This window comes from Sciurus carolinensis, chromosome 4, assembly GCF_902686445.1.
Source record: "Sciurus carolinensis chromosome 4, mSciCar1.2, whole genome shotgun sequence".
Lineage (NCBI taxonomy): Eukaryota > Metazoa > Chordata > Mammalia > Rodentia > Sciuridae > Sciurus > Sciurus carolinensis.
The window spans coordinates 166,946,773-166,974,754 of NC_062216.1; the positions used below are offsets into that span (position 1 = coordinate 166,946,773).

Consider the following 27,982-nt stretch of genomic DNA (forward strand, 5'->3'; position numbering starts at 1 on the left):
GCCTGACTTCCGGCCTTGGAGAAGCAGGCGCGGACCGCTCCTTTCGCTCTTTCCTGTGGTAGTGGAGAGCGCCGCAGTCATGTCCTACCCAACCGATGACTATGAGTCTGAGGTAACGTGGTCGAAAACGCGGCGGGTTTGGCGACAGGGGCAGGGCTCTCCGGGTGCCCGGGGAGGGGACGGTGTCTGGGCCTCCCTGGGAGTCTGCGCGGACGGCCACCATCGCTGGCTGCCTCCCGGCGCGGCCCTCGTGCTGCTGCCCCAGCGCCCGGCCCTTCATCGATGTGTTCATGCCCGCCGGTTTCGCGTGCCCGATCCGCTTGGCCTTCAGTCCCAAGACCGGGCGGGTTAAGGGGTGCTGTTTCCAGCCGAGCTCTCGGGCTCCATCTGCTCTGAGCCCCCCGATTCCCACGCCCTGGCGCTTTGCTCCACCTTCGCACCCGCAGTCGGTTACTTCTCCCATTTCTCGCAGGCGTGTGAATTCTTGGAAAGTAGGGATTGTGTCCTGTCTTATCTGCCTTTGTACCTTTAGCCTGTTTTGGCGAGCATTTGGGTTCACCAGTGGGTGACCGTCCTGTCTCTTTCCTCACAGGCTGCTTATGATCCCTATGCTTACCCCGGAGACTATGATATGCACACAGGTGAGGCCACAGGTGTGTCTGGCTAGCTCAGTTCTACTAGGGATTGGCACCCTTTTGAGTGTCTCAGAACCAGCACTGACAGACACCTGTTAAAAAGTGCTTTTTGATGTCCAGGTATGGAGTCAGTCATTAGCCCTCCGTGGGATGGAATGTGGAGAACCTAATAAATAAGCCCTTTTTTTGGGTTCCGTATCAGTCTCCGAAGAAAAGGATTACTGTCGTAGCTGTGGTTTCCTTGTTGATTTACTTATTAGCTGAAAAAAATCATTTGGGGTTTTGTTTGTTTTGGTGCTGGGGTTGAACCCAGGTCCTTGTGCATGCTAAGCACACACTGTACCACTGATCTGTACCAACAGCCCCAAAGAAGAAAATTGTGGTATGAAAATTTTAAGTGATTCAAACTAAGCCCAAATTAAATCTTTTGAGGAGGCTTTTGAAGTTTCCTGAAATGTTGTAGTGACTTGGCTTAACTTAGTGTTATGTTTTATACTTAATGTGCAGTATTTCATTTAATCCTTGGGACAGTTCTATAAAGCATGTGCATTAATATGTGCTCAGTTTGTCTCCTAAAGATGACAAACTGAGCAGAGAGAGGTTAGTAACTTGCTGCAAGTCATTTAGTTAGAGGTGACAGTTATTCATTCAAAAAATATTAAGTACCTATTATCACTTCCCAGTGTCTCCCCTCTCCCCCATCACACACTACTCTTCTGCATACAAGTACATCTGTGTACAAGATGGAAGTTTCTTTACCTTAAAACCTTTTTAGATTTTAGGAGACAAAATACATAAGAAGTAACTTTACATTGTTATTTTAATACTGGTAATTTTAAAGGGCAATGAGAGTGGAAGTGATTTGGCAGTTTTGTGTCTGTGTTTTAAAGGAAATTATACTGGTTTTTATAGACTTGACTTTGTAGGGTGGTCTTGCCCTTGTGTGCGTGACATGAATTTGAAAGTGCTCTGAAAAGTTGATTGTGTCCAACCCGTAGGGGATCCAAAGCAGGACCTTGCTTACGAACGTCAGTATGAACAGCAGACCTATCAGGTGATCCCTGAAGTGATCAAAAACTTCATCCAGTATTTCCACAAAACTGTCTCGGATTTGATTGACCAGAAGGTGTACGAGCTTCAGGCCAGTCGTGTTTCCAGCGATGTCATTGACCAGAAGGTGTATGAGATCCAGGACATCTATGAGAACAGGTATGGGCCACTGGCTGAAATGGCCTCTTTCTGGGAGAGACTAGTCTATTGGTCCAGCTCCTACAAAAAAGGGGAATCTATAGTCATTTTTCTATAAAGAGGGCTTGGGAGGGGTCTTTGTGATTCTTTGGGGCTGGAGACATGTTACTCGGTTAGACTTGGTCTCCCCAGAAGCTTCTAGATGACATAAAATAATATCATTACTAATAGTTATAATAACATCTGCATAATTATCAGCGTAGATTGAGCAATGTTCAAAGTGCTTTTTCTGTATTCACTAATTTACCTGTCACAATAATCCCATGAGGTGGATAGTATGGTTTTTCTCATTTTATAGTTGAGGAAACAGTAAAGAAATAAGTTATGTTGCTAATTCAGTGGACATGCTGAGTTTTGAACCTGCATAGTCTTAACACCAGAGCCTAATTTCTAGACTATGCAACCTTTCATCGGATACACAGATAAACCAAGCTATGAAGTAGTTTTGAGGGGACTGTGCTTATATAAAGTAGAGACAAGACAGGTCAATCAGGGAAGAGATAGTCAGGAAAGACTTCACTAAGGAAAGAAACAAGTCCTGGAATGATGGACAGGAATGCAAATAGCCAGAGACTGATTGGATCAATGAATCCAAGTTGACTTCTGATCTGTTTCCTCGTTCTCTGGGTTTTTCTTATTAGAAGTGCATAGTGTGTTCAATAGAAATATGTTGCCAGCCACATAAATCATTTAAACAAATTTTTTTTGTAGTTGTCAATGGACAGAATGCCTTTATTTTGTTTTATTTTTATGCAGTGCTAAGGATTGAACCCAGTGCCTCAAATGTACAAGGCGTGTACTCTGCCATTTTTTAATTTTTTCAGCAGCTATATTTTTTTTTAAAGTGAGGAGCAAAGCCAGGAGTGTTGGCACACATCTGCAATCACAGCTGTTTGTGTGTGTGTGTTTTAAATATTTTTTTTAATTATAGATGGACACAGTACCTTTATTTTATTTGTTTATTTTTTATGTGGTGCTGAGAATTGAACCCAATGCTTCACATATGCTAGGCAAGTGCTCTACCACTGAGCCACAACTCCAGCCCATTACTTGGATGTTTGAAGCAAGAAGATTACAAGTTTGAGGCTACCCTGGGAAACTTAGCAAGATCCTTCTCAAAATAAAAAGGACTGGGGATCCAGCTCAGTGGTGGAGTCTCCCTGGGTTCTATCTGCAGTACTGCAAAAAAAAAAAAAAAGAGAGAGAGAGAGGTGAAAATTTATCTAAAATGTTGTTTTCTTACATAACCAGAATTAAAAAAAAATTTTTTTTATTTGTAGTGCTGGGGATCAAACTCAGTAACTCAAGCATGCTGGGCAAGCACTCTACCACTTAGCTATGCTGTCAGCCCAGTATTCAAAAACTAATGCGATGATTCTTCTTTTTTTTTTTTTAATATTTTTTGCTGTAGATGAACACAATAGCTTTATTTTATTTATTTATTTATGTGTGGTGCTGAGGATTGAACCCAGGGCCTCATACATGCCAGGCAAGCGCTCTGCCACTGAGCTACAGCCCCAGCCCTATTCTTTTTTTGGACTAAGTATTCTATGTCTCGTGTGTGTTTTACATGTGTAGTACATCTTGATTTGCATACATCAGAAATACTTTGTCTATATTTAAATTTCACTAAACTTAAGAATTGGAAAAGTAGATTCACATACTGAAGTCAGTCCAAATATATCTAGAAATTTTCCAGTAACCAAGTTAACTGTTAGTTTTTAAATTTAAATTAAAGGGCTGGGGAGATAGCTCAGTCAGTACAGTGCTTGCCTTGCAAGCATGAGGCCCTGGGTTTGATGCCCAGCACCACCAAAAAAAAATAAATAAATAAATAAATAAATTAAAACTAGCTGAAATTAAAAATTCAGTTCTTCAGGCACAATAGCCACACATAGCTAGTAGCTACTGTACTGGGCAGTTAGACAGATGTAGATGGTTGTTGAAGCTGAGTGTGTGGCATACCTTTCCTTAGGAGAATGTAGTGAGAAGAATGGCTGGTTCCTTGGGAAGTGCATTCATTGAGGGGCGTGCGTGTGCAGGCTCGGTGGCACACATGTAAGCCCAGCAACGTGTAACAGGAGGATAGCAAGTTCCAGGCAAACATCAACATGGTGAGAGCCTGTCTCAAAATGAAAAGGATTGTGAATGCAGCTTAGTGGTAAAACCTGGGTTCAGTTCCCAGTACAAAAAAAAGGAGGAGCCAGTAGAAGTAAATCAACAGAGAAGTGTCACAGGAACCACATCATAGGAGGAGACTTTGAAGGTGGCAATGGTCAATACATGTTCAGTTCTAGACCAGGCACAGTGGTACATCTCTATAATCCTAGCTGTCTGGGAGGTTGAGGCAGGAGGATGACAAGTTCAAAGCCAGCCTCAGCAACTTAGCAAGATCCTGTCTTAAAAGAAAAAAGTGCTGGGGCTATAGCTCAATGGTAGAGTCCTCTAGATTTAATTCACATTACCAAACACACAAGGAAAAAGAAGAGATGTTCAGTGCTGTAGTGAGATTAAGGTGGGAACGGAGCTGTGTGTGGTGCGGGCTGTAATCCAGGGGTTCAGATGGCCAAGGCAGGAGGATTGCAAAGTTGAGGCCAGCCTTGCAACTTAGAGGGACCCTGTCTCCAAAAAAAAAAAAAGGAGAGAGAGAGAGAGAGAGAGAAAGGAGCCTGTTGAATTTGGTAACTTAGAGGTTCCTTGGTAATTTTAGCAAGGCCACTTTCAACAGAATGTGGAGACAGCAGCCAGATGGCAATAGGGTGAGAAGAACTGATTGGACAGCTGTTTTGTTCTTTGTTTTGATGGGGGACTTGAGTGTGTTCGTATGACAGACTGAAAGAGCCAGAGGAGGAGAGGCAGGACTCGGAAGGGGGAAGTTCAGATAGCTTCTGAGGGTTTTAAGAGAGGGAGGTGGAATAGTGGTCTCCTGTAGACTCGTGTAGGAGCAGCGTGCTGGTATCGTGGGCATCAGACTACAAGAGACTGATTGGCTTCCAAGTTTGAAAAGGGTCACAGTAACTGTAGGAGATGGAAATTGTACACAGGGACAGGAGTAGCGAGACGAAAAAGCAGTTCTCATGCCAGGAATGGCAGACAATGAAATGTGGTTACTGTTTGCGATCCAGAAGTGGGAGGTGACCCTGAAAGTTTTGTGGGTGCCGAACTAACTGATGTAAAAGGAGTGTACAAATTGAATATCCCTTAACCAAAATGCTTAAAGACCGTAAGCGTTTTGGATTTCAGATTGTGGAATGTCGGCATTACTTAATGATTTATCTTAGGGATGGGACCCAAGTCTAAACATCATTCATGTTTCATTTACACATAGCCTGAAGGTAACTTTACATAATAATTTTAGTATGCTTGTGTTTTTTTTTTTTTTCCACATAAGGGAATTTATTAAGCAAACAGTGTCTCCCTGCAGCGTAAGAGAGAAAATGAGAGGAAAAGAGAAAGGAAAAGAAAGGGGTGTGCGCTAGAGAGAGTGGAAAGCCAGGAGGATAGAGAAAAGTGTGTAGGACAGACAGAAGAAAGGAAAAAGATCAGTATGCTTGTGTTTTTAGTTTCAGTTTCTTTGTGTGTGTTGCACGTGCATGTGTGTGTTTGCACACTGGGGATTGAACTTGGGGCTTCACACATGCAAGGCTTGCACTTTACCACTCGGCCACGTGCCCAGCCCTGTGTCGGCATTTTGACTGTCACCTTATGTGAGGTCAGGTCAGGTGTGGGATTTTTCAGTATGGAGTCACATTAGTGCTCAGAAGGTTTTGGATTTTGGAGCATTTGAATTTCCAGATAGGGAACCTTAAGCTGTATTAAGGGTTGTGCAAAGAGCTGAGTGGGTTAAGGAAAGTGGTAGACTGGGAGGACTCTAGCTGTTTCTGTGCCATATTCCCTGAGCCTGGGCTCTGATCTGTAAAATGTGAGGATTGGCTCTCTCAGGCCCTTCCTACTTGGGAGTTCTAGAATTTTTCTGCTTCGTTTTCAGCTGGACCAAGCTGACTGAAAGATTCTTCAAGAATACACCTTGGCCTGAGGCTGAAGCTATTGCTCCACAGGTTGGCAACGGTAGGTGTGAGCTTTTTGTGTCTTGTGTGCTGAATGGGGTGCTGTGGCTGGGATCATTAGGCAAAGCTCATGAAGGTTTGTGCCTTTTTTCCTCATTTTGTTTCCCTACGACCTATTATGTGATAAGTTGTTAGTTAAATTACTTGTGGAAAGGAGGCTGTATGATTTAAGAGGGAATAGAGTCACGTGGGACTCAATTCCTCCAGCAACAAATTGTGACGACATATGAAACGTTGTCCATCAGGGAAGCTCATTAGAGACTCAGTATCCAGAAATTTTACCAGAACCTGGTCATGTAGGTGCCCTTCGCCTGTAGTAGATTTCCAGACTCCTTGAAGGAAAGCAGGTGTTCATCATAAACCTTATTTTTGTGTCGGGTCCTCCCTGCCACGTCCTGCGTGGAGGAGGAGAGGGTTCACTGCCGGAGGAGGATGTTGGCGGTTTTTCTATTACCCGAAAAACTTACCTACTTGATGAACACACAAGAGCCAGTACTCTTTTTATGAGAGAGGGTGTGACGGGTCTGGCCATACTACCCTAACTTCTTTACAATCACAAATCGCCCAACTCTCCTTCGTTTATAATATGGTGGTAAAAGGGGGCAAGGACTGGGAGGAGCTTCTTCTGAGATGGACAGGATAGGGTGGAGTTAGGGGAGCCATCCTCTTGGGGGGAGGGGGAATTCCAGAAGGAGACAGGGAACCACTTCCATGCAGCACCACATACTTCCTGGCAGATCCTAGAAACCAGGCCTCTGTTACATGGCTCAACCTAGTTTGGATTCTGCTAAATAAGGAAGGCTTCCCACTTGCTTGCCTGACAGTTTAGGGACCACAGACTACCCTTATCTGCTAGGGCTTGGTGGAAACCTTCCTGAAACCTAGGTTCCCAGAGGCCAGCCTTAGGAGCAATTTTTACTAAGCATAGTTGTGGGCCTCTGTTAACTCTGCTGAAGCTTTGTTCCTTAAAAAGCTGCTTCTCTCTCCTTCCCTCCTTTCCTTCCTTGGGGATTGAACCCAGGGGTTCTCTACCACTGAGTCACATTCCCAGTCTTTTTTTTTTTTTTTTTTTTTCCCCTTACCAGGGGTTGAACCCAGGGGTACTTGACTACTGAGCCACATTACCAGTCCTTTTTGTTTTGTTTTGTTTTGGTTAAAATATATATATATTTTAGTTGTTGATGGACCTTTATTTTATTCAGTTATTTCTATGTGGTGCTGAGAATCGAACCAGTGCCTCACACAATCTAGGCAAGCACTCTACCACTGAGCCACAACCCCAGCTGGTCTTTTTGTTTTATTTCAAGACAGGATCTCACTAAGTTGCTGAGGCTGGCTTTGAACTTGGCAATCCTCTTGCTTCGACCTTCCAAGTTTTTTTTTCTTTCTTTTTAGTGACTGCATCATATCAATAAGACTCGTTCCTTTAAATAGCAATTTCTAAATCAAAGATACAAATACGGTGTGTGTAATTTTGATAATATTATATTACTCTATGTGGCTGTTATTGTTATTTGCTGGTTTATTTAAACAACACAGAATAGCAGATGTCTAAATAATGGAGGAAATAACTCCAAAAGAAATTAGAATTTTGTCATCCATGTACTTTTTCCCTCTTTGGTGGTACTGGGGTTTGATCCCAGGGTCTCACTCGTGCTCGGCAAGAGCTCTACCACTGAGCTATACCCTCAGCCCCAGCATGAGAGTTTAGAAGTTGTTTAGTCTCTGAAATCTAAAAGGTTAAAACTGTAGATTTGTTATGTGTGTGTACACAGATGTTCATAATAGCTTTATTTGTAGCAGCCAAAAACTGACAACTGTGTGAGTGTCCATCCATAAATTAGTAGATAAACGAACTGTAGTATAATATAGCCATACAAAAAAGGAATTAACTATTGATACACTCTATAAAATTGATGAAACTCTTAATTATGCCGAACAAAAATAGCCAAAAAGTACATATGGTATGATTCTACTTGTTATATAGCATTCTTTTTTTTTTTCCCCTCAGTGTTGGGAATTGAACCCATGATTTCACATGTGTTGAACTACTTGCTCATACCTATAACATTCTTTTTAAGAAGCAAAATAATATCTAGCAACAGAAAGGAGATCGGTGTTTGCTTGGGATATAGGAGGGGAATGGTGGGAGAAAGAGTGTACAGAGGGACACGAGAAAATTGTTTGTAATGAATGTGTTTTTAAAAGTTGCAGAGAATGTCACTATAGACATTTATTTAATCAGTTCCCTATAGGCTGTTTTCAATCTTTTATTACAAACCATATTGCAGTTAATAACCTTGTACATACAACATTTCACACATGCAGGTATACCTATGGGATAAATGTTCAGAAGTGGAATTGTTGGGTTAAACCATGCACTTTTTCTCTCTATAAAGATTATCAAATCACCTTCCATAGAAGTTGACCATTTTTCATTCCACCAGTATGACAGCAGTCATTCCTTATATCTTGCCAAGAACTGGTGTTTTCCAGCATTGAATTTTTGTCTATCTACAGGTAAGAAAGAGTATCTCAGTGTATTTTCAACTGGCATTTTTCTTACAACAAATGAAGAGGATCATTTTTTTATACAGATTTATATACATGTCTTTTGTCTATGCAGCATTTATTCATGTCTTTGCCCATTTTTCTCTCGTTAGTTTCAATTTCCAGGTACTCTTTCAATATTAGAGAAATTTACCCTTTGTCTATATGTTATAAATATTTTTTTCTCAGTTTGTCATTTATCTTTTGAAACTTTTAGATTGTTCTTTCTTTTTTCAACTGGGTCACTCTTTTAAGAATTACTACCTATCTTTAGCCGCAGATCCTGGCCTTCTCTGGTGTGGTAGATCCCAAATTTCTCCTGTAGCTCTAGACTGCATTTTGCCACCAGGGTAATGATGTCACTCAGTTGATTTTTCTCCACTGTCCAGAGTGCCAGGAGTACATTCCCTGTGATACTTAGGATATCTCCTCCAAAACAGAGCACATAATGATCACTCATGCTCCATGATGTCACTAAGGTAATAACTGAAGATGTGGGCCAGTTTGTCCATGTCATGTTCCGACTTGTACATCATGCTGAACCTGTCCATTAATGCTCTAAAACCCATCACGAGGACGCCGTGGGCAGTGGTGAGCTCGGGTTTCGATCCCCAGGGCTTCCTGAAGACCAGCAGGTCGGGAAGCAGCGCCGCCAGCCCGGCCTCCACAGACCATAGAGGCAGTACCACCTCCTATTTTGTAGACTATTAAAGCACTCTTCTGCCATCTCTTTCAGATGCTGTTTTCCTGATTTTGTACAAAGAATTATACTACCGGCATATATATGCCAAAGTCAGTGTGAGTATTTTAAGTGTTATAAGCAGTTTTGTTTTAACCTTGTGTCATTTTCATCCTTAGAAAATAGTCACTAGTTTATATTGGTCTCTATCTAAAAGCAGTTGGCATGTTTTCTGATCTTTCTTTGAGGATATGGTGGAAGGAAATGATTTAGCCCAGAATTCTGGGTACTGTTGCAGACAGACTAACACCATGCAGTCTCTCTGTCCTATTTACTTCTCCCTGCCCACAGTTCTCTGATAGGGCACTGATCCCCATGCACTGGGTTACCAGCTGCCGTTCTCATAGGGTGTTTCCAGGTACCTTCTGCTCCCTCTCCTTGGGGTGCCTCTGCTGAGTCTCCCTTCCGTCTGAAGTGTATATAACAGGATCAGTGTGTGCGAGGCACAGTGCTAGCTAGGTACTTGGCACAAATCTACACATCTCTAATCCTCAGTGGACTTTCCAGGCTGGTGAGAGAAGTGCAAAAGGGGTTACTTGTTTTCAGATTTATGAAACTGATACGTGACAAAACTTCTAGAACCTAGGCACATCTTGGAACAGTGTTCTACACACTGCCCCAGCTTTGGGCACTTGGTGGATTCTGTTCTTCCTGATTTCCGAGTTTTAGAGTGTCCCACGTCTCTTGGTTGTCATACATATTGATGACTTTAAAAGATTTCTCTTGTTTGCTGGTCTCTCCTCTGAAATCGAGAGTTGTGAGCAGCTGGCTACTCAGCACCTCTGCTTGGCTGTTGGATAGCCGTCTCCAGCTCGTTACTCCCAAGACTAAACTCTTACTTTCCCTTTAAACTCATTTGTCCAGTTAGACTGAGGACGTTGGCGTCACTCTTGACAGCTCTGACCTGACGTCCACCGTGCAGCACAGGCTCTTCAGCTGTCTTCAGCACACTCTTCCTCCGCCTCTCTGCTTCCCTGGGTCAGGTCCTTATCTCTTGCCTGATATACTGCAATAGTCACTTTCTGCCCTTGCCCTCTTAAGTTTATTCTCAGCTTAGAAACCAGCGTGATCCTTTTGAAATGAAACCTGTCAGGTGTCACAATCCTACTGTGACTTCCCATAACACTTAGAAGAAAATCTCGCTTTTGAGCCATGGTTCCGCCACCTCTGGCCCTTGACTTCTTGCCAGTTTCATTTCCTGCCTCCCTGGCTCCCAGCCTTGCTCTATGGCACTTGAGAGCACTCAGCACTAGCACATCATGGTGGTGGCTTATTTGAGGTCTCTTGCTTTTTTCTCAGGGGAGGGATGTCACAGAAAAGCATTTGTTGTATGAGGTGCTTTTTTTTGGGGGGGGGGGAGTGCTAGGAATTGAACCCAGGGGTACTTCACCAGTGAGTCCTGCCCCAGCGCCCCCCCCCATACATATTTAATATTTTTTAGTGGTAGAAGGACACAATACCTTTATTTTTATGTGGTGCTGAGGACCGAACTCAGTACCTCACATGTGTTCGGCAAGTGTATTACCACTGAACCACAACTCCAGGCCTCTTTTTATATTGAGATGGTCTCAGTCTATTTTCTAGGCTGGTCTTGCACAGGAAATCCTCCTTCCTCTGCCTCCTGAGTAGCTGGGATTTTAGGTGCGCTACTGTGCCCAGCTTCAAGTGCACCATTTTGATTGAAGTGACTAGCCACGGTCTTTTGTTGTGCTTTGCAGAGATTAGCCACAACCTTTTTTGTGTGTTTACTTGTCAGTAGGGTGTGGTGGTACACAACTTGGGAGGCTGAGGCAGGATTTCAAGTTTCAGATTAGCCTCAGCAATTCAGTGAGATCCTCAGCAACTTAGACTCCTTCTCAAAATAAGGCTGGGGATGCGTGTCAGTGGTAAAGCACCCCCAGGCTCAATCCCCAGTACCACTAACAAAACAAAAACCCACCTTCTCAGAACCCACAGTTAGAAAGTGGTGGGGATAAGGGCTGGGGTTGTGGCTCAATGGTAGAGCTCTAGTCTAGCATGTGTGAGGTACTGGCTTCAGTTCTCAGCACCGAATATAAATAAATAAAATAATGATCCATGAACAACCAAAAAAAAATTTTTTTTAAGAAAAGGTGGTAGGGGATAGGACTTCAAGGCAGTTCTCTGCTCCACCATGAATATGTTGTTCACTGTGTGGGTCTTTAGCCCAGAAATTGTTGGTGGTCTTCAGTTGCCAGCGACAAAAGTCTAAATCAAGGGTTAGCAACCTTCTCTGAAGGGTCACAGTGGCCACAATGGCTGTGTTTAATCTGCTCAGCTACACCTTTGTAGCAGTCATAACCAATATGTAGCCAGGTGTAGTGGCACATGCCTGGAATCACAGCCACCCAGGAGGCTGAGGCCGGAGGAGCACAAGTTCCAGGTCAGCATCTTAGACCCTGTCTCAAGGACTGGGTTATAGCTCAGAGGTGAAGCACCCTTGGGTTCAGTCCCTGCTAACACACACACACACACAGTATGGAAGCTGTGTTCCACTAAAACTTCTCTTATAAAGTATAGGGGTGGGGTGGATTTGCTGACCTGCTGGCCCAGCCTCTTGTGCTTGGCACTGATAGGCCTTTCCATTCTTGGCCCTCTGTAGTCCACTGTGCCCGGTGTAGCCTGTTCTCTGACTGTTAACTTCAGGTGCCGTGTTTTTCCTGAAACACCTGGCCTGTGGTCCGGTGTTCAGTGCCCTATACACTCACTGTCTTCGCTTTCCCTTGAGCATTTTTGCATACTAAGTGGAAGGCAGACAGAAGTTCTTGTGTGTTTGTTCTCAGCCATCATGGTAGACCTTGAATAAAACATGTAAGTATCTGTCCTGATGTCTGTTCTCTTTACAGGGGGGACCCTCCTTAGAGCAGAGGTTTGAATCCTATTACAACTACTGCAATCTCTTCAACTACATTCTTAGTAAGTCAAATTTGGCCAAGGGGTGAGATTATGAAGAGGGCCTCCAGCTCTTTTTAGCACAATTTTTAATGTCCTGGTGGAAAGAGGGGTGGTCTTAGAAGACTTAGTCCTTAGGGGAGAGAAATAATACAGAATATTCTGCAACCATACAAGGGTGCGAAGTCATTGCCTTGAATCTGACTTCTCTGGTCTGTACAGATGCTGATGGGCCTGCCCCCCTTGAACTACCCAACCAGTGGCTCTGGGATATCATCGACGAGTTCATCTACCAGGTATCTGGTTAGCTTCAACCTTAATTTGAAACAACGGGCTCTAGCAGGGAGCAACTGTGAACTTTGTGTTGTTTTTAAAAAAAAAAAAAAAAAAAAAAAAAAAGGAAAGGAAGAACATGGTGTAAAAATATTCCTGTTGCAGTGTAAAATACCCTATGGCAGTGGACACCCTGATCAGGTGGCTTTCTGAAGAGAACAGTGAAGCCTAAGCCATCCCACCGTGAACTTGGAACTCAAGAGAATTGAGGTCCTGACTTTAACCAAGATCTGGCCTGACCTGAGGTGATCTGCCCAGCACACTGGTGTCAGACTTTTTAGCCATGTGGAAGTAGGTTCCCATCTGGGGGGTTGCCACTGGGTATCTCTGTAACAGTGACATTTTATTTGAGCTTTCTGAGTCTCGCTTTCCTTGCCTACAAAGCAAACATGAAAACAGAAGTGTTGGGTATCTAGATTGTGGTGGTGTTTGTTTGGGTGTAGGCTAGGTCAGAATGCAGTAGCACATTTTATCCACAGGGAGGTGCCTCAGGTGCTGACTTTGAGGTTCCACTGAGAACCTGCCAGGTGCACATACAGTGGCTGCATAGCCTGGAGGTTAAAAGTTCACTGTTGCTCTCTGCTGGCCTTGAAGGTTGGGCACATTGCTTGGCCACACTGTTTCCTCATCTCCAGAATAGGGATTGTCGGGAAGATTCCTGGGATATTACATATGATATTAATGATGATGGTCAATAACATCGTTCTCTTCCATCTTCTTTTAATTTGCCCAGTCTTTAAAAACTATAGTGGGTCCAGTGCAGTGGTGTACACCTATAATCCCAGCAGCTTGGGAGGCTAAGGCAGGATCTCGAGTTCAAAGCCAGCCTCAGCAATTTAGCAAGGCTCAAAGCAACTCAGTGAGACCCTATCTCTAAATAAAAAATAAAATAGGGCTGGGGGTGTGACTTAGTGGTCAAATGCCCCTGAGTTCAACCACCAGTGTGTGTGTGTGTGTGTGTGTGTGTGTGTGTGTGTATGTGTATGTATGTGTGTAATGGGATTTGGAAAAATTCTTTCTCCCTGTAAGTTTTTGTTGTTTTTTTGTTTGTTTGCTTTTGTGGTACTGGGGATGGAACCCAGGGGTGCTCTAACACACAGCTACACCCTTTTTATTTTTCATTTTGAGACAGAGTCTCACTAACTTGTCCAGGCTAGTCTTGAACTTGACAGTCCTCCCGCCTCAACCTCCCAAGTCACTGGAATTGTAGGTGTGCACCATTGCACCCAGTTTTCCATGTTTTATTGAGACAGTGTGCCTCTTTCTAGGTACTTCAAGAGAAATTGGTATCTTAATAAAGATGATTATTTGCTGGGCATTGTGATACACACCTGTAATTCCAATGACTGGTGAAAATCTACACTATAACAGTCATATAGTATTCAAACCTCCCAGTCTTCAGTAGCCTGATGTATGAGAGGTACCTGACAATGAACTTCCAGTCTCTAGCAGGCGTCTCAGGATGGGATTTTTTTTTTTTGGGTGCTGGGGATCGAACCCAGGGCCTTGAGCTTGCAAGGCAAGCACTCTACCGACTGAGCTACCTCCCCAGTCCCTCAGGATGGGATTTGCCCCACCTAAAGATGGGAGATACAGCTTCCAGGATTATCCAAGATGGCCACTCTGGCTTCCAAACGTGTAGGCAAATGGGGAGCTGCAGCTCAGAATGTGGGCGTGGTCGGCTGGAGGTCCTGGAGGTGGGGTGTTGTCAGTCTGGTTGTGGGATCCTGGAGGTGGGGTGCAATCAGTCGGTCTGGGGGTCCTGGTGGTGGGGAGCAGTCAGTCAATGTGAGGGCCCCAGAGGCAGGAAGTGATCTGTTGGGCTGAGGGATCCTGGAGACGGGGCTCAGTCAGTCCAGCCAGGGGCCTACGAGTCATGGCTGTTATCTCAAAATGGCGGCAACCACGTGTAACCAAACCTGCAGGTACTGTGACAGTGAACTTCCAGGCAACAGCAGGCAGCTGGTGCTCCACTGGCAGTGGGTGATGGGTAGGTGAAAGGCAGGCAATGGACAGGCAAGTGGCAGGCAAATGGCGGATGGTAGGCGCCAGACAGTGAGCAATCTGCACTCAAAAAGTAGTCGATATGCTGGCTGACTGCAGGTGATCGCAGTAGACAAATGGGGTAAACAGCAGGGGATCAATCAGGTGCAAAAACTGCCTCACCAAGAAACAGATATCCTCTGCTTGAACCCAAGTTATGAGTTGTGGAGCGACAAGTCTCTTTGTCCCTCTTAAGATAAGCTTTATTCTTCTGGCTCAGCTGGTGTTCTCCTGTTAAGGGGCATATGGGACTTGCTGTTTCCACAAAGACTTTCCAGTGAGGGAAGGGAGCGCCTCTGTGTGGTTCCTCCTGGCTAGGTGCGTGCCACAGAGGGCGAGTGGCCTTCCTTTCATTTATTCTCTTTTACTTAAGCACTGTATCAGTGTCTTACTACTGATAAGAAGTTTGTCTCAGGATGTGTCTGCCTTGCCTTTGCAGAGGCATCAGTTACTGTCTGGAAGAAAAGGCACCCCATGAACTTGGACAGGGAGACATGAGTCATATCGTGCTCTGTTCTGCCATTTGCAGACTTGGAATGCTTAAACTTGTCTTCATAGAGACCTGCCTTTCCTTGTTTGATTTTTGACATGCTGGGGATGGAAACCCAGGCTTGGAGGGTGCTAGGCAAGTGCTGTTCTACCGAGACACATCCCAACCTCTTCAGTGTATGTAGTATGGATGTGTCCTATCTGGTAATGAACATGAGGACTGTCAGTTTCCACGATTACAGTGAATCCGTAAATATCCTTGTGTATACATGGTATATCTCTAAGGACTGCTTTTAAGTTCTTAAAATCCAGCTTATAGAGGTATAATTTATTTAAAACAAATGCTCCTGTATAAGTATGTAGTTGAGGAGATTCGACTGTGTATCCTCTACCACAGTCAAGGTGAAGAACGTTGTGCTGGGCACAGTGCCCTTCCCACTTTGTAATCCCAGCACCTCAGGAGGCCCAGGCAGGAGGATCACAAGTTTGAGGCCAGACTGGGTAACGTAGCAAGACCCTGTCTCAAAAAACAGAAAGGGCTAGGGATGTAGCTCAGTAGTGGAGGGCCCCTAGGTTCAGTGGTGTCCAGTACAGCACTCTTGCATACACACAAAAAGGTAACATGTAATCACTTTAAAGTTTAATGAATAGTAACACATTACTCTTGCAAAGAACTGTATCAAAATGCACTATAACCAACAGGGTTTCAGAGCAAGGATTTAAAGGGAAAGAGGTGATAATCTTAATTTGTATTTTTCTGATAACTAAAGAAATTGAGCACTTTCCATGTGCTCATCAATAGTCTTGGCTTTTTTTCTCTTGAATTGGTTTTTCCTTCTTGATAAATGAGAATTCCTTAAAATCCTCTGCATCTTTATTGTGTGTGCGTGTGTGTGTGGTACTAGAGATTGAACTTGGGTGCTCTACCACTGACTTACCTCCCCAGGCCTTTTTCATTTTTGAGACCAGTCTTGCTAAGTTTCCCAGGCTGGCCTGGAACTTGTGATCCTCCTGCCTCAACCTCCCTGGTTCCTGAAACTATAGGCATGTGCCACCATACCCAGCTTGGAGCTTATTCTTTAATATAAACTTGGAAACTTTTTGCCCTGTACTTTTAGAGGAAGATAATATTTTTTAAGAGCAATCCTAGGTCATCCAGGACCTAGATTCTGGGTCACTGATTTACAGGCCCAGTGCACACCAGAATCAACTAGGAATTTTATTTAAAAGATTCCAATTGAGTAGGTAGGTCTGTAGTGCTATTCTGCGTGACTGCTGGAGCCACTGTCCCAGATAAATTCCTGTGGTGTGTCCCCGTGGGTGCCTTACGGTTAGCCAGGCTCTGGTTGGTAGCGGTGACACAGACTGAAAGTTGCTGGTTGACACGCAGACACCTCCCGCTCAGTTCCACACCATCATTCTTAACTCTGGCTCTGGCGGCCAGCCCACGTGCGTAGGTCCACTGCGGACATATCTGTGGTGCTTCTGGCAGCCAGGTCAGCTGATAGTGAGACTTGGAGGCAGTAAGTGGCTTCAGGTTGTATTTTTTTTTTTTTTTTTTTTTTTTTTTTTTTTTTCACAAATTGCCTCAAGTCCTCGAGATTTTTACTTAACTGTAATAATAAGTAATATCAACAAGATTTACAGCTTAATAAAAAATGACTTTGGCAAACCACAACAGTAAGCTGGGTATGTTGGTGCTTACTTGTGCTCCCAGCTACTTGGAGGACCACGGCAGGCGGATGGCTTGAGTCCAGGAACGGGAGGCCAGCCTGGGCCACACAGCAAGACCCCATCTCAAAAAAAAAGAAGAAAGAGCAGCGTTACTAGGTGTTCAGAGTGAGAAGCAGCAGGCCCACTTCCACCTTCCCACAGTCCAGAGCCCTGACCTGGCCTCATTACCAATAGTGTGCACATGGACTATCACTTGGGTTTATGCCCCTGACGGTCCACTTCTTCCTCTGCAGTTTCAGTCATTCAGTCAGTACCGCTGCAAGACTGCCAAGAAGTCAGAGGAGGAGATCGACTTCCTTCGTTCCAATCCCAAAATCTGGAATGTTCACAGTGTCCTCAATGTCCTTCATTCCCTGGTGGACAAATCCAACATCAACCGGCAGCTGGAGGTGTACACAAGCGGAGGTGAGTGCGCAGGCTGAGGAGAGCCCTGCCCTCTGCCCCACGGGGCAGGTGCTGCCGTCTTCTCTTAGAAGATGGGAAGCGCCATCTTCTCTTAGGCAATAGCCGCAGCTCTTGTTTGCGTGAACGGGAGCAGGGGGTTGATGCTGGGCTTGCCAAGTCATTGGCCAACAGACTGAACCAGCCCTTGTTTTGTACTGGGCATTTAACCCAGGGATGCTTTACCCCTGAGCTAATTTCCGGCCCCCTTTTTTTTTTTGGTTTTGATACAGGGTCTAAGATGCTTAAGGCCTTGCTAAGTTGCTCAGGTCAACCTTGAACTTGGGACCCTCCTCCTGCCTGTCAGCTTCCCAAGTTGCTGAGATTTCAGTCTTTCACCGCCGTGCCTGGCTGAATCAGTTGTCTTTTTTGTGACTTGAGATTAAGCCTAACATTTCAGACCCACTTGCTGCACGCACTCTGCCACTGAGCTATATTCCCGCCCCTTTTTTAATTATTTTGTTTCCAAATAGGGTATTGCTCAGTTGGTCACGCTGGCCAACTGAGGAAAATTGGAATTTTCCTGTCTCCTTCTGACTGGTTTTACGGGCATCTGCCACCCAGCCTGGTTTGAACCCACCTTATTGAGATGTCCATTTGTAAATTCTTCTACTGTTTCTCCAAGGGCTTTTGTTTATGTTAGCATTTCTCAGACTTTATGGTGTCAAGAACACTTTATACTCTTGAAACGCTGAGATCCACATACTTAATTTTTTTCAGTGAAAATGGCATTTTTGCACATTTCTTTGATTTCTGACTTCGTAGAAGATAGCAGTGGTCTTGTTCCTGCTTCTGCATTCAGTCTCAGTAGCCTTTTCAGTTCGAACACATGTTCTCATCCTCTGTATCAGAAGTAGAATGTATCTCTTTGAAACTTGACAAGTGGTAATTTTGTATAAACTATTTGCAGTGAGAAACTGTTAGATTAAGGTTATTGGTATAGCTGGGCACAGTGGTGCACACCTGTCATCCCAGCAACTCAGCAGGCTAAGGCAAGAGAATTCTAAGTCCAAGGCCCGCCTTATCAATTTAATGAGACCCTGTCTCAAAATGAAGAAATAAAAAGGGCTGGGAATGTAGCTCAGTGGCAGACTGCCCCTGGATCCAATCCCCAGTACAAAAAAAAAAAAAAAATTATTGGTCTGTTCTGAAATTTAAATAAGTCTTACCCATGTCCTATTTTACTTAATATTGGTATACTTAGTTATAAAAATCTTAACAATTGTTGGCACATGTTATTACACATCTTTTTTTAAAAAATCCCTTTTTGCTGGTAGTGTTGCTTAGTGGTAGAGATATGCTAGCACGCTCAAGGCCCTGGGTTCAATCCCCAGCACCAAAAGAGAAAAATCACATTTGTTATGCACTGACCTCATCAGGCAAGTCTTTATGTGGAAGCTGCTGAACTTGTGGTGCCAGGTACACATTTTACCTTTTAGAATTTTAGTTTTGCTTAAATGCTCAAATTTTAAACTGACAGAAAACACTGTCAGTTGTTTTCATTGAAGTGTGATAGGTTTATCTCATTGATATTTGAGAGACTGTCTTCTAAATAACCCAAATCTAAATAACCCTAGTTTGCGTTTGTCAGCCATTCTTTCAGTTAAAAATGGTGCTGTCTGATGAAGAGGGACTAGTTCTCTCAGTGGCTTCTGGCGCAAGGCTGCCTGGCTTGTGTGACGTTGTCTTCACATCATCTGGCAGCAGCGTCTTATTAGCAGCCTGGCTTTATCTGAAAGGAGGGACCTGGGTGAGAGTTGAGAGGCCTCTCGAATTCTCAGGTGTGTTGGGTTGAAGAACAAACAGAATGAACTGCACCCGCCCAGCTGCTGTTGGTAAAGCTGAGATTAACTCAAGGCCAGGTGTGCTGCTGCTTATACTCCTTCGAAGGCTGAGTCAGTCCCTGTTAATGGAAGCTTTAAAGACTGGCGACAGGCGATGAGTTTACTGAGTGACATTCCAACCACAGACTTGCCTTTCCTTACTTGCCCCTGCTGAAGCATTCATAGTATCTTCCCTCTCAGGTGACCCCGAGAGCGTGGCTGGCGAGTATGGACGGCACTCCCTGTATAAGATGCTTGGCTACTTCAGCCTGGTGGGCCTTCTGCGTCTGCACTCCCTGTTGGGGGATTACTATCAGGCCATCAAGGTGCTGGAGAATATTGAGCTGAACAAGAAGGTAAGTGCCCGTGACCGCCAGCCGAGCTTCCCAGAGCCAGAACGTCTGCTTTGAGACGGACGCAGGTCTCTTAGGACACATTTCCAGGAGAGAACTCTCTCCCAGGCCATTTGAAAATTGAGAGTGAGTGGAGGTGTGTAAACCACTCCAGTGACCTGCGTGATTTGGGTGGTTAGTGACACGGGGTATTCTGCAATCTTTCAATTCTGCTTTCAAGCAAAATGGTAATGGAAGCTTTTTACTATTCAGCAGCACGAAAGAATTAACAAAAGGTTTAGTTCTGGCTGGGTACAGTGGTGCACGCCTATAATCCCAGCTCCCTGGGATTGCAAATTCAAGGCCACCCTGGGCAACTTTGCAAGACAGTCTCAAAATTTAAGAATTTAAAGGATTGGAGATGTAGTGAACTGTGGAGTGGGTACAATCCTTTGTACCAGGTGAGGGGGAAAAAGATTTACTTCTAAGATGGTGTATTGATTGATGTGATTTGCTGTGGAGTTTTTCCTGACCTCGGGAAAATGGGTACTTGTTACTTAGCATTTGGTTTGTGTGCATATATGTGTTTCTGTCCTATCTGTCCATTTCTGTATAGGAGTTATTTTAAAAAGCAAGGAAAAATAAGAAACCAAGATAAAGAGGGTTTTAGAGTTAAAAGGTTTTACGGGTTCCCTGGTCCATCTTCATGTCACAGCTAAGCAGACGAGGGCCTCAAGTCTCGTAACTTTATCAGAAACTCGTACTCTAGAGCCACTGCTTCCTCTGAAAGTTCAGGGCCCCTGCAGAGGGAGTTCTCCATGTTTCTACCCCAGCTGCCACTGGACCCTGCTGACCTTGGGGTCCTAGTGAAGTAAATTGGGCCTCATGAATCTGTCTTCCACTTCTGCAGAGCATGTATTCCCGGGTGCCAGAGTGCCAGGTCACCACATACTATTACGTTGGTTTTGCATATTTGATGATGCGCCGCTACCAGGATGCCATCCGGGTCTTTGCCAATATCCTCCTCTACATCCAGAGGACCAAGAGCATGTTCCAGAGGACCACGTACAAGTACGAGATGGTAAGGGCTGCCTCTGTGCGTGGCCTTTCGGCGACTGACTCCCTGGTAGTCTCTTCTGACTGGATATGTTTTTTCCAAGCCAGTTGGTGTTTTGCTTTGTTTTTTGTAGTCTATTTTGTAGTTTTTATTTGTTCTCTTTAGTTTTTATTTGTACTCATGACAGTAGAGCATATTTTGACATATACATACCTGGAGTATAACTTCCTGTTCTTGTGGTTGTACGTAAAGAGGAGAATCCAACCCAATCCCATTGTTTTAGTGGGCTTTTTCGCTGCTGTGATTGAAAGACTGACCAGAACAATTGTAGAGGAGGAAAAGTTATTTGGGACTCACAGTTTCTGAGGTCTTGGTCCACAGACATCCCGCTCCATTTCTAGGTGCTGGAGGAAGAATGTGGGGGAGGGAAGCCGTGCACAAGAGGATTGGGAAGCAGGGAGACTCTGCTTGCCAGATGGAAAATATGTACCCTCAAGGCATGCCCCCAGGGACCCGCCTTTCCTAGACCGCCTTCAGTCACCACTCAGTTAACCCCATCAAGGGGATTGATTCACTGATTGGATTAAGGCTCTCAATCCGATCATTTCTCCTCACATCCAAACCATAGCACCAACTGTAAAAGTATGCATACTTATGAGGCACAGTGTGATCATTCAAGACATATATATAGTCTGTAGTGATCACATTGGGGTAATTTGCATTTGTGTGTTCCTAAATATTTATCTTTTTGTGTTGGAAAAATAATCTTTTTGTGTTTAAAAAATATAAATTGGGGCTAGAGATGTAACTCAGTGGCACAGTGCTTTTCCTGTAATACAGGAAGCCCTGGGTTAATTCCCAGAAGCCCCAAAATAAATACATAAGTAGACTGTTATAAACTGCAGGTCTCCTCCTGTACCTAGAACACTGATGCTTCTTCCTCCTGCTTTGGTGCCCATTCTTTGACCTCCTCTTGCCCTTCCTCCTCCTGTTGGCTCGTGGCTATTGTGCTGCCCTCTGCTTCCATAAAGTAAACTCTTGTAGCTTCTGCCTGTGCGTAAGAGCATGCGATGTTTGTCTTGCTAGGCAAGTGCTCTCCCGCTAACCTACCCTCCAGCCCTTGAACAGGATTCGAGTTGGAGGGGGCGGGCGTGTAGCTCAGGGAGGAACTTGTCCTAGGTTCACAAGCCCCTGAGTCCACTCCCAGCAAAGGGAAGAAAAAGAATTCTATGTGGATACTGCCTCCAAGCAGTTCACCAAGGAGGAGGGTGGACTCTGGACGTGTGGTCGGGAGGTGACCTTTACATAGGAAGGGGAGCACGAGCAGAAGGGCAGGGTCTTAGAGTGTGCTGATGGCTCAGGGCAGGCGAGGAGTGGGAATTGGGGTGAGACTGCACCCCATTACCAGGTGAAAGAAGAAGCCTCAGGGTGGCACGGAGACTGAGAGTAGCTTGATCCCGGATGGTAGAGAAGGGGCTGACTGGAGAGGCTGAGAGAAGTCCCAGTGGGGAGGCCAGGAGATGACTGAGGTGGACTTGACCCTGGGATGGAAGCCCAGGAGAGCTGGGGGAGGACTGGAAGAGGCCGGGGAAGTTCAGTGACTGTTGTGTGCAAGATGACATGAGAAACGGAAGCTCTGCAGAGAGCAGCTAGCGGGGAAGTGGGGCCAAGAAGGCAGTGGGGACTCAGAAGTCCCTCTCGTGTGACTCTGTGCTCACGTCCACCCCACCCCCAGATTAACAAGCAGAATGAGCAGATGCACGCGTTGCTGGCCATCGCACTCACCATGTACCCCATGCGGATCGACGAGAGCATCCACCTGCAGCTGCGGGAGAAGTACGGGGACAAGATGCTGCGTATGCAGAAAGGTGACCCGCAGGTCTACGAGGAGCTTTTCAGCTACTCCTGCCCCAAGTTCCTGTCTCCTGTCGTGCCCAACTATGACAACGTGCACCCCAGTTACCACAAAGAGCCCTTCCTGCAGCAGCTGAAGGTGTTTTCCGACGAGGTCCAGCAGCAGGCCCAGCTCTCCACCATTCGCAGCTTCCTCAAGCTCTACACCACCATGCCCGTGGCCAAGCTGGCCGGCTTCCTGGACCTCACCGAGCAGGAGTTCCGCATCCAGCTTCTTGTCTTCAAACACAAGATGAAGAACCTCGTGTGGACCAGCGGCATCTCCGCCCTCGATGGCGAATTCCAGTCGGCCTCCGAGGTCGACTTCTACATCGATAAGGTATGGCCGTCCCCGGCTAGCCCTTCGGCGCGCTCTTCTTCCTCTCAGTGTGACCAACCAGGTGTTGCACTGCGGCCAGCTCTTACAGGTTAGACATAGCCAAGGACTAGGTGAGGCTGCAGCCGGCCGAGGCACACGCGTGCTCAGGAAGGTTTGCGGCGGCGGGGAGTTACCCAGAGAACGGCAGGCCAGGGAGTAGCTGACAGAGAGCGTTCTGGGCAGAGAGCCCAGTGAGAGCAAAGGGCCAGGGCAGGAGCGTGCCCTTGTGTTTGAGGGACAACTGCGTTGTGGCCATGTGGCCCAGGAAGGGAAGCTGTGGCAAGAGACAAGGTGGGGAAGGAGGAGGGGATCCTCTGTGGGCTAGCAGAAGCACTTTGCGAGTGGGGACCGCTGTCGCGATCATAGACTGGTGCTGCCTGCGTTGTGTATGTGTGATGGACTCAGCATGGAGTGCTTCTGTGACGGGCTTCTTTTGCTCAACATTGGCTTGGAGAGGATTACCCTCCATCATGGCTACGTGCAGCTGGGATTCAGCAGTGGTTACTGCCCGGTGTGCGAGAGTCCCATATCAACGGCCGTCTGTTCATCCGTGTTGAACCTTGGGTGATTTGGGGCTATTGCAACAAGAATGCATAAGGTCAATTTAGGAGGCGGAGGCAGGAGAATTGCAGGTTCAGTGCCAGCCTGGGCACTTAGGAAAACCTGTCTCAAAATAAATAAGACCAAGGATATAACTCAGTGGTAAAGTGCCCCTAGGTTTAGTCCCCAGTACTGGCAGGGTAGGAGAGGAGTATATATTTTAAAAAGAGAGAGAAACATGGAAGTCACAGTGAGTTCTAACATACATTAAATAAGTATTGTGCCCAACAACTTAGGAGACTGAGACAGGAGGATCACAAGTTCAAGGCCAGCCTCAGCAATTTAGTAAGACCATATCTCAAAATATAAAAAATAAGTAAAAAGGGCTGGGGAAGTAGCTCAGTGGTGAAATGCCCTGGGTTCAATCTCCCCGAGTCCTCCCTCAACCCCACCAAAAAAAAAGGGGGGGGGGGTTGCTAGGAGGGGCAGAAACAGTGTCCAAGAGATGTTGGCTAAGACTATCCTAGAAGAGACCAAAGGTACCTAGTCCACTGACCTAATATTCTTATAATTCTTATAATTCTCTAATTCTCATAAGCCTCCAAACACAGGCTCAAGCAAACTCTTCTCTTCACTCCTGAGTGTAAATGGGGAGGTAGTGCTTCACAACAATTCTAGCAGTCTAGGGTGTTTGGGAAATCTGGAAAAACTCTCACAGAAAAACAAAACGACTTAATTTTGATATCATTTTTTTGGTACTGGCAGTTAAACACAGGGATGCTTTGCCACTGAGCCACATCTTCAGCCCCTTTTATTTTTTGAGACAGAGTCTCACTAAGTTGCTTAGGGCCTTGATAGTTCTAAGCCTGGCTTTGAACTTGTGATCCTCCTGCCTCAACCTCCCCACTGGGGTTACAGGAGGACCACCGTGCACAGCTCCAACAGCTCAGTTCTTTTGTAAAAGTTCTGTAGGGATCTGGAGGTATAGCTCAACAGTAGGGCTCTCCCCAGCATGCTGGAGGCCCTAAGGTCAGTCCCTTGTACGGCAGTGGTGACAAAAACATCTCATTAGGACAAGAAATGCTAGCTCAGTGGTGGAGCACTTGCCTCGTGTGCAAGGAGATTCTCTCTGTAGCACTGGGAAAAGAAGGAAAACTGTCACAATGGTGGAAACCCCTGCTATGTTGCTTCATGTCCTTCGAGGAAAGACCACAGTACATGCACAAGCATATGTGTATGATGAAAACTTTTTAAGACCCTATTTATACTACACCCACCCACACACACCCCTGTACTGGGGATCTGAACCACATCCCCAGCCTTTTAACTCTTTTTTTTTTTTTTTTTTTAAACTCATGGTGCCATGTCTCACGTGCATGATTATTTTTTGCTACACATGGTTTACTGTTCTTTTTTCTTTTGGTACCAGGGATTGAACTCAGGGACACTGAACCACTGAGCCACATCTCTACCCTTTTTGTATTTTATTTAAAGGCAGGGTCTCACTGTGTTGCTTAGCACCCCACTTTTGCTGAGGCTGGCTTTGAACTCTCAATCTTCCTGCCTCAGCCTCCCATGCTGCTGGGATTACAGGTGTGTGCCACTGTGCCCAGCAGTTTTTGACTATTCTTTAAAATATAATTTGCACATATAACTTGGGTGATGTAAGCTTCGCTGTTGTCACGTGCACCGTTTGGTGACTGTTGGCTTACTCACAGCGCTGTGCAGCCATCGCCACTGTCTAATGCCGGAACATTTCCAGCCCCCTGGAAGAGACCTTGCCCATTAGCAGTCACTCCCAGCCCTTCCCTTTCCCCAGCCCTAGCAAGACACGCACCTCCTGTCTGGATTGCCTCTGCATGACACTTTGTATGGCTGGGTCTGTGATATCTGACCTCTGCTGGGCTGCTTCCCCGGAGCCCAGTCTCAAGTTTCCTCCACTCTGTAACATGTATCGGTATTTTATTCTTTCTTATGGCTGAATATTTCCTTGTAGGGATACTTCACACTTTGGTTTATCCGTTCCTCAGTTGACTCTGAGGTGTTTTACTTTTTGGCTATTAAGGATTGTGCTACAAGCCAGGCATTGTGGCACACGCCTATAATCTCAGCAACTTGGTATGACCCTGTCCAGAGTTGTAGTTCAGTGGTAGAATGCCTTTGGGTTCACTCCCCGGTACGACGACAAAGGAGAGAGCTGCAGAACTGGGTGCAGCGGCACATGCCGTAGTCACAGCTGGGCAGAAAGATTGCTGGTGCCCAGGAGTTCTGTCCCAGCCTGGGCAACAGCAAAACTTTGGGTCTAAAAAAAAAGAAAAGAATGTTGCTATGAATGGTCATGCCTAAGTTTTTGTGTGAACATATGGTTTTTGGTTGGGTACTGGAGAGTGAACCCGGGACACTTTTTACCACTGAGATGCAGCCCTATCTGTTAATTGACAGGATCTCACTAAGTGGCTGAAGCTGGCCTTAAATTTCCATCTTCCTGCCTCAGTCTCCCTAGTAGCTGGGATTATACTGTATCTGGTTTGAATATAGTTTCTGGTTTTTTTTAGTACCAGGAATTGAACCCAGTGGCACTTAACCACTGAGCCACATCCCCAACCCATTTTTATTTTTTATTTTGAGACTGGGTCTCACTAAGATGCTGAGGGCCCCATTAAGTTGCTGTGGCTGACTCTGAACCTGGAATCCTCCTGCTTCAGCCTCCTGAGCCACTGGGATTATAGGCGTTGCACCCAGTGAACATACGTTTTTAATTTTTTTGAGTGTATATCTAATTATGGATTTGCTGGTTCAGTTTGGATCCTTTGGTTTTTTTAAAGCTCATGTTGTGCTAAACTAAATAACTTTCATTTAGATTTTATGGTTTTTGGATGACTTGGTTTTTGGCAGAACTTAGCCAAACCTGACATGAGCATACTCTCCAAAAGCAAAAACACATTGGTAGTGGAACTTTTTCAGTGTCGTTTTAAATCGTGCTTTCACTAATCAAATAAAACTACCTCTCCTGCTGTGCCATTCTGTCAGTCACCTTCCATCCTTTCCTCAGTGCCGACGAACCGCCCTTGGGTACTATCAGTAACCTGCTACATCCCTCTGTCATCTCAGTGACCCCACCTAACTAGTCTAGCCACCCAGATGGTTTAATAAGGTGCTTCTGCCAAGAATTAGCAATGTGGTTATTATAGGTAGAATTTTGCTCTGACACTGTGTTCAGTTAAATGAATACTGTGTCCCTGGTTTCAAGGCCCCACATAAAAAAATTTAATTGCAAGTTTTACTGTTCCTTGCCAGCTGGCTGGTAATGCTCTTTAGACCCCTCCCCTCCCCCCGCCAACACACACCCTTGCTTTTGAAAAGTAATGTTGGGTTTTATCTCGCACTTGGCTTCGTCACCCTTCTCAGGTGGCTGTGCAGTAGGTGAGCCTGCCCGTCCACCATGCTCTTCTCCGACTCCCTTTTCCCACAGGACATGATCCACATTGCAGACACCAAGGTGGCCAGGCGCTACGGGGATTTCTTCATCCGTCAGATACACAAGTTTGAAGAGGTGAGAGGTCAGAGAGTGGATTGTTGGCTGGGAACAGCCTCTAGGAAGTGGGTGGGGAGCTTCTAAGTTTTTATTTCTCGTGTCTGCTTTCAAGAAAGCCTGAGATTGGCCCTTAACGTGTCGGCGCTGGCTTGCTGGTTGGGGAGCAGGGCGGGCCCACAGGACTGCTGCCTCAGCCCTCTCTGGGCATCTCTTCCCAGATCTCCTCTGCCGCTCTGCTCGCCCTCCCTGGTATTTCCTAATATGGGTGGATTTGCTGCCTGCTCTCGCCCATCCCTCTCCCCTCCCCACTTGTGTTCTCCAGCCGAGACAGGTCTGGCCAGTTCCTGCAGGCTGGAGGACAGGCTGCTCTGTCCTGACAGGCTGCTCACGTTCTGCGTCTTGCCCTAGGACAGGTCTTTTGGGTCAGGCCAAACAGCACAGCAGTGTGGGGTCTCCTGTTGTGGCCACCACTGGAGCCACTGCATGCTGGTGTGCTGAGTCCAGCAGAGGCTGGGCCCCTCCCACAGGGTCCTGAGAGGGCCCTGTGCTCTTTACCTTCCTTCCACTTGTCAGGGGCACACCTGTTGGGGCAGCGGGCTGACTGGCTTCCTGCCAGGATCCTGAGGCTCAGCTGGAGTAGCCAGGCGCATCCCCTTTCCCGTCCAGGAAGTGGACAGTGCAGCGTAGGGTGTGGGTGTGTTGAGTGGGCAAGGGGACTTTCCACACATGGTGGGCACCCACCCAGAGACGCCTCTTCCTGGCCTCAGGGGCAGCTGGGAGTGTCCCGTTGGTTGTGCACACTGCAGGAATGGGTTGGGAAACCCCTGTCTAACTTTGCATTTCTTCTTCTAGCTTAATCGAACCCTGAAGAAGATGGGACAGAGACCCTGAGGACACTCGTGCTCCGGTCATTCGGAGCCTCTTGATTTTGTAGGTGTGTTTGGTCACCGTGAAGCCTTTACCCAGATCAGTCATCAGCTGAGTTGAACTCCATTCAAATTAAGAACAGAAATGCTGGAAATAGGTCTCAGTAAAGGATTTTGGGAGCCAGTTTGTCGTTTTGTCATCTGGTTATTGTGGGGAGAGACCAGGCAGTATTCCTGGGGTCCCACTTTCCTGGTGCACCGGTGACCAGCTGCCCTGAGGTCTCCACCCCCCTTCACAGAGTACTGTATTCACGGGTGCCTTCACATTCCGTATTTTACTTCTACCTCACGAGCCCATGAGATACAAG

General features: G+C 45.9%; 1 protein-coding gene across 1 annotated transcript; it reads left to right on the forward strand.

Annotated features, from left to right (window-relative positions):
• On the forward strand, window positions 1–27,801 carry Eif3l (eukaryotic translation initiation factor 3 subunit L). The gene is made up of 13 exons (XM_047550210.1): window positions 1–112; window positions 593–641; window positions 1,634–1,844; window positions 5,872–5,951; window positions 9,237–9,298; window positions 12,104–12,173; window positions 12,372–12,445; window positions 16,982–17,153; window positions 19,214–19,368; window positions 20,255–20,425; window positions 22,137–22,634; window positions 26,686–26,766; window positions 27,601–27,801. Exons 1-13 carry the CDS (start codon window positions 80–82, stop codon window positions 27,637–27,639), a joined length of 1,695 nt encoding a protein of 564 aa, XP_047406166.1. The 5' UTR covers window positions 1–79; the 3' UTR covers window positions 27,640–27,801.
• The last annotated feature ends 181 nt before the right edge of the window (window positions 27,802–27,982 follow it).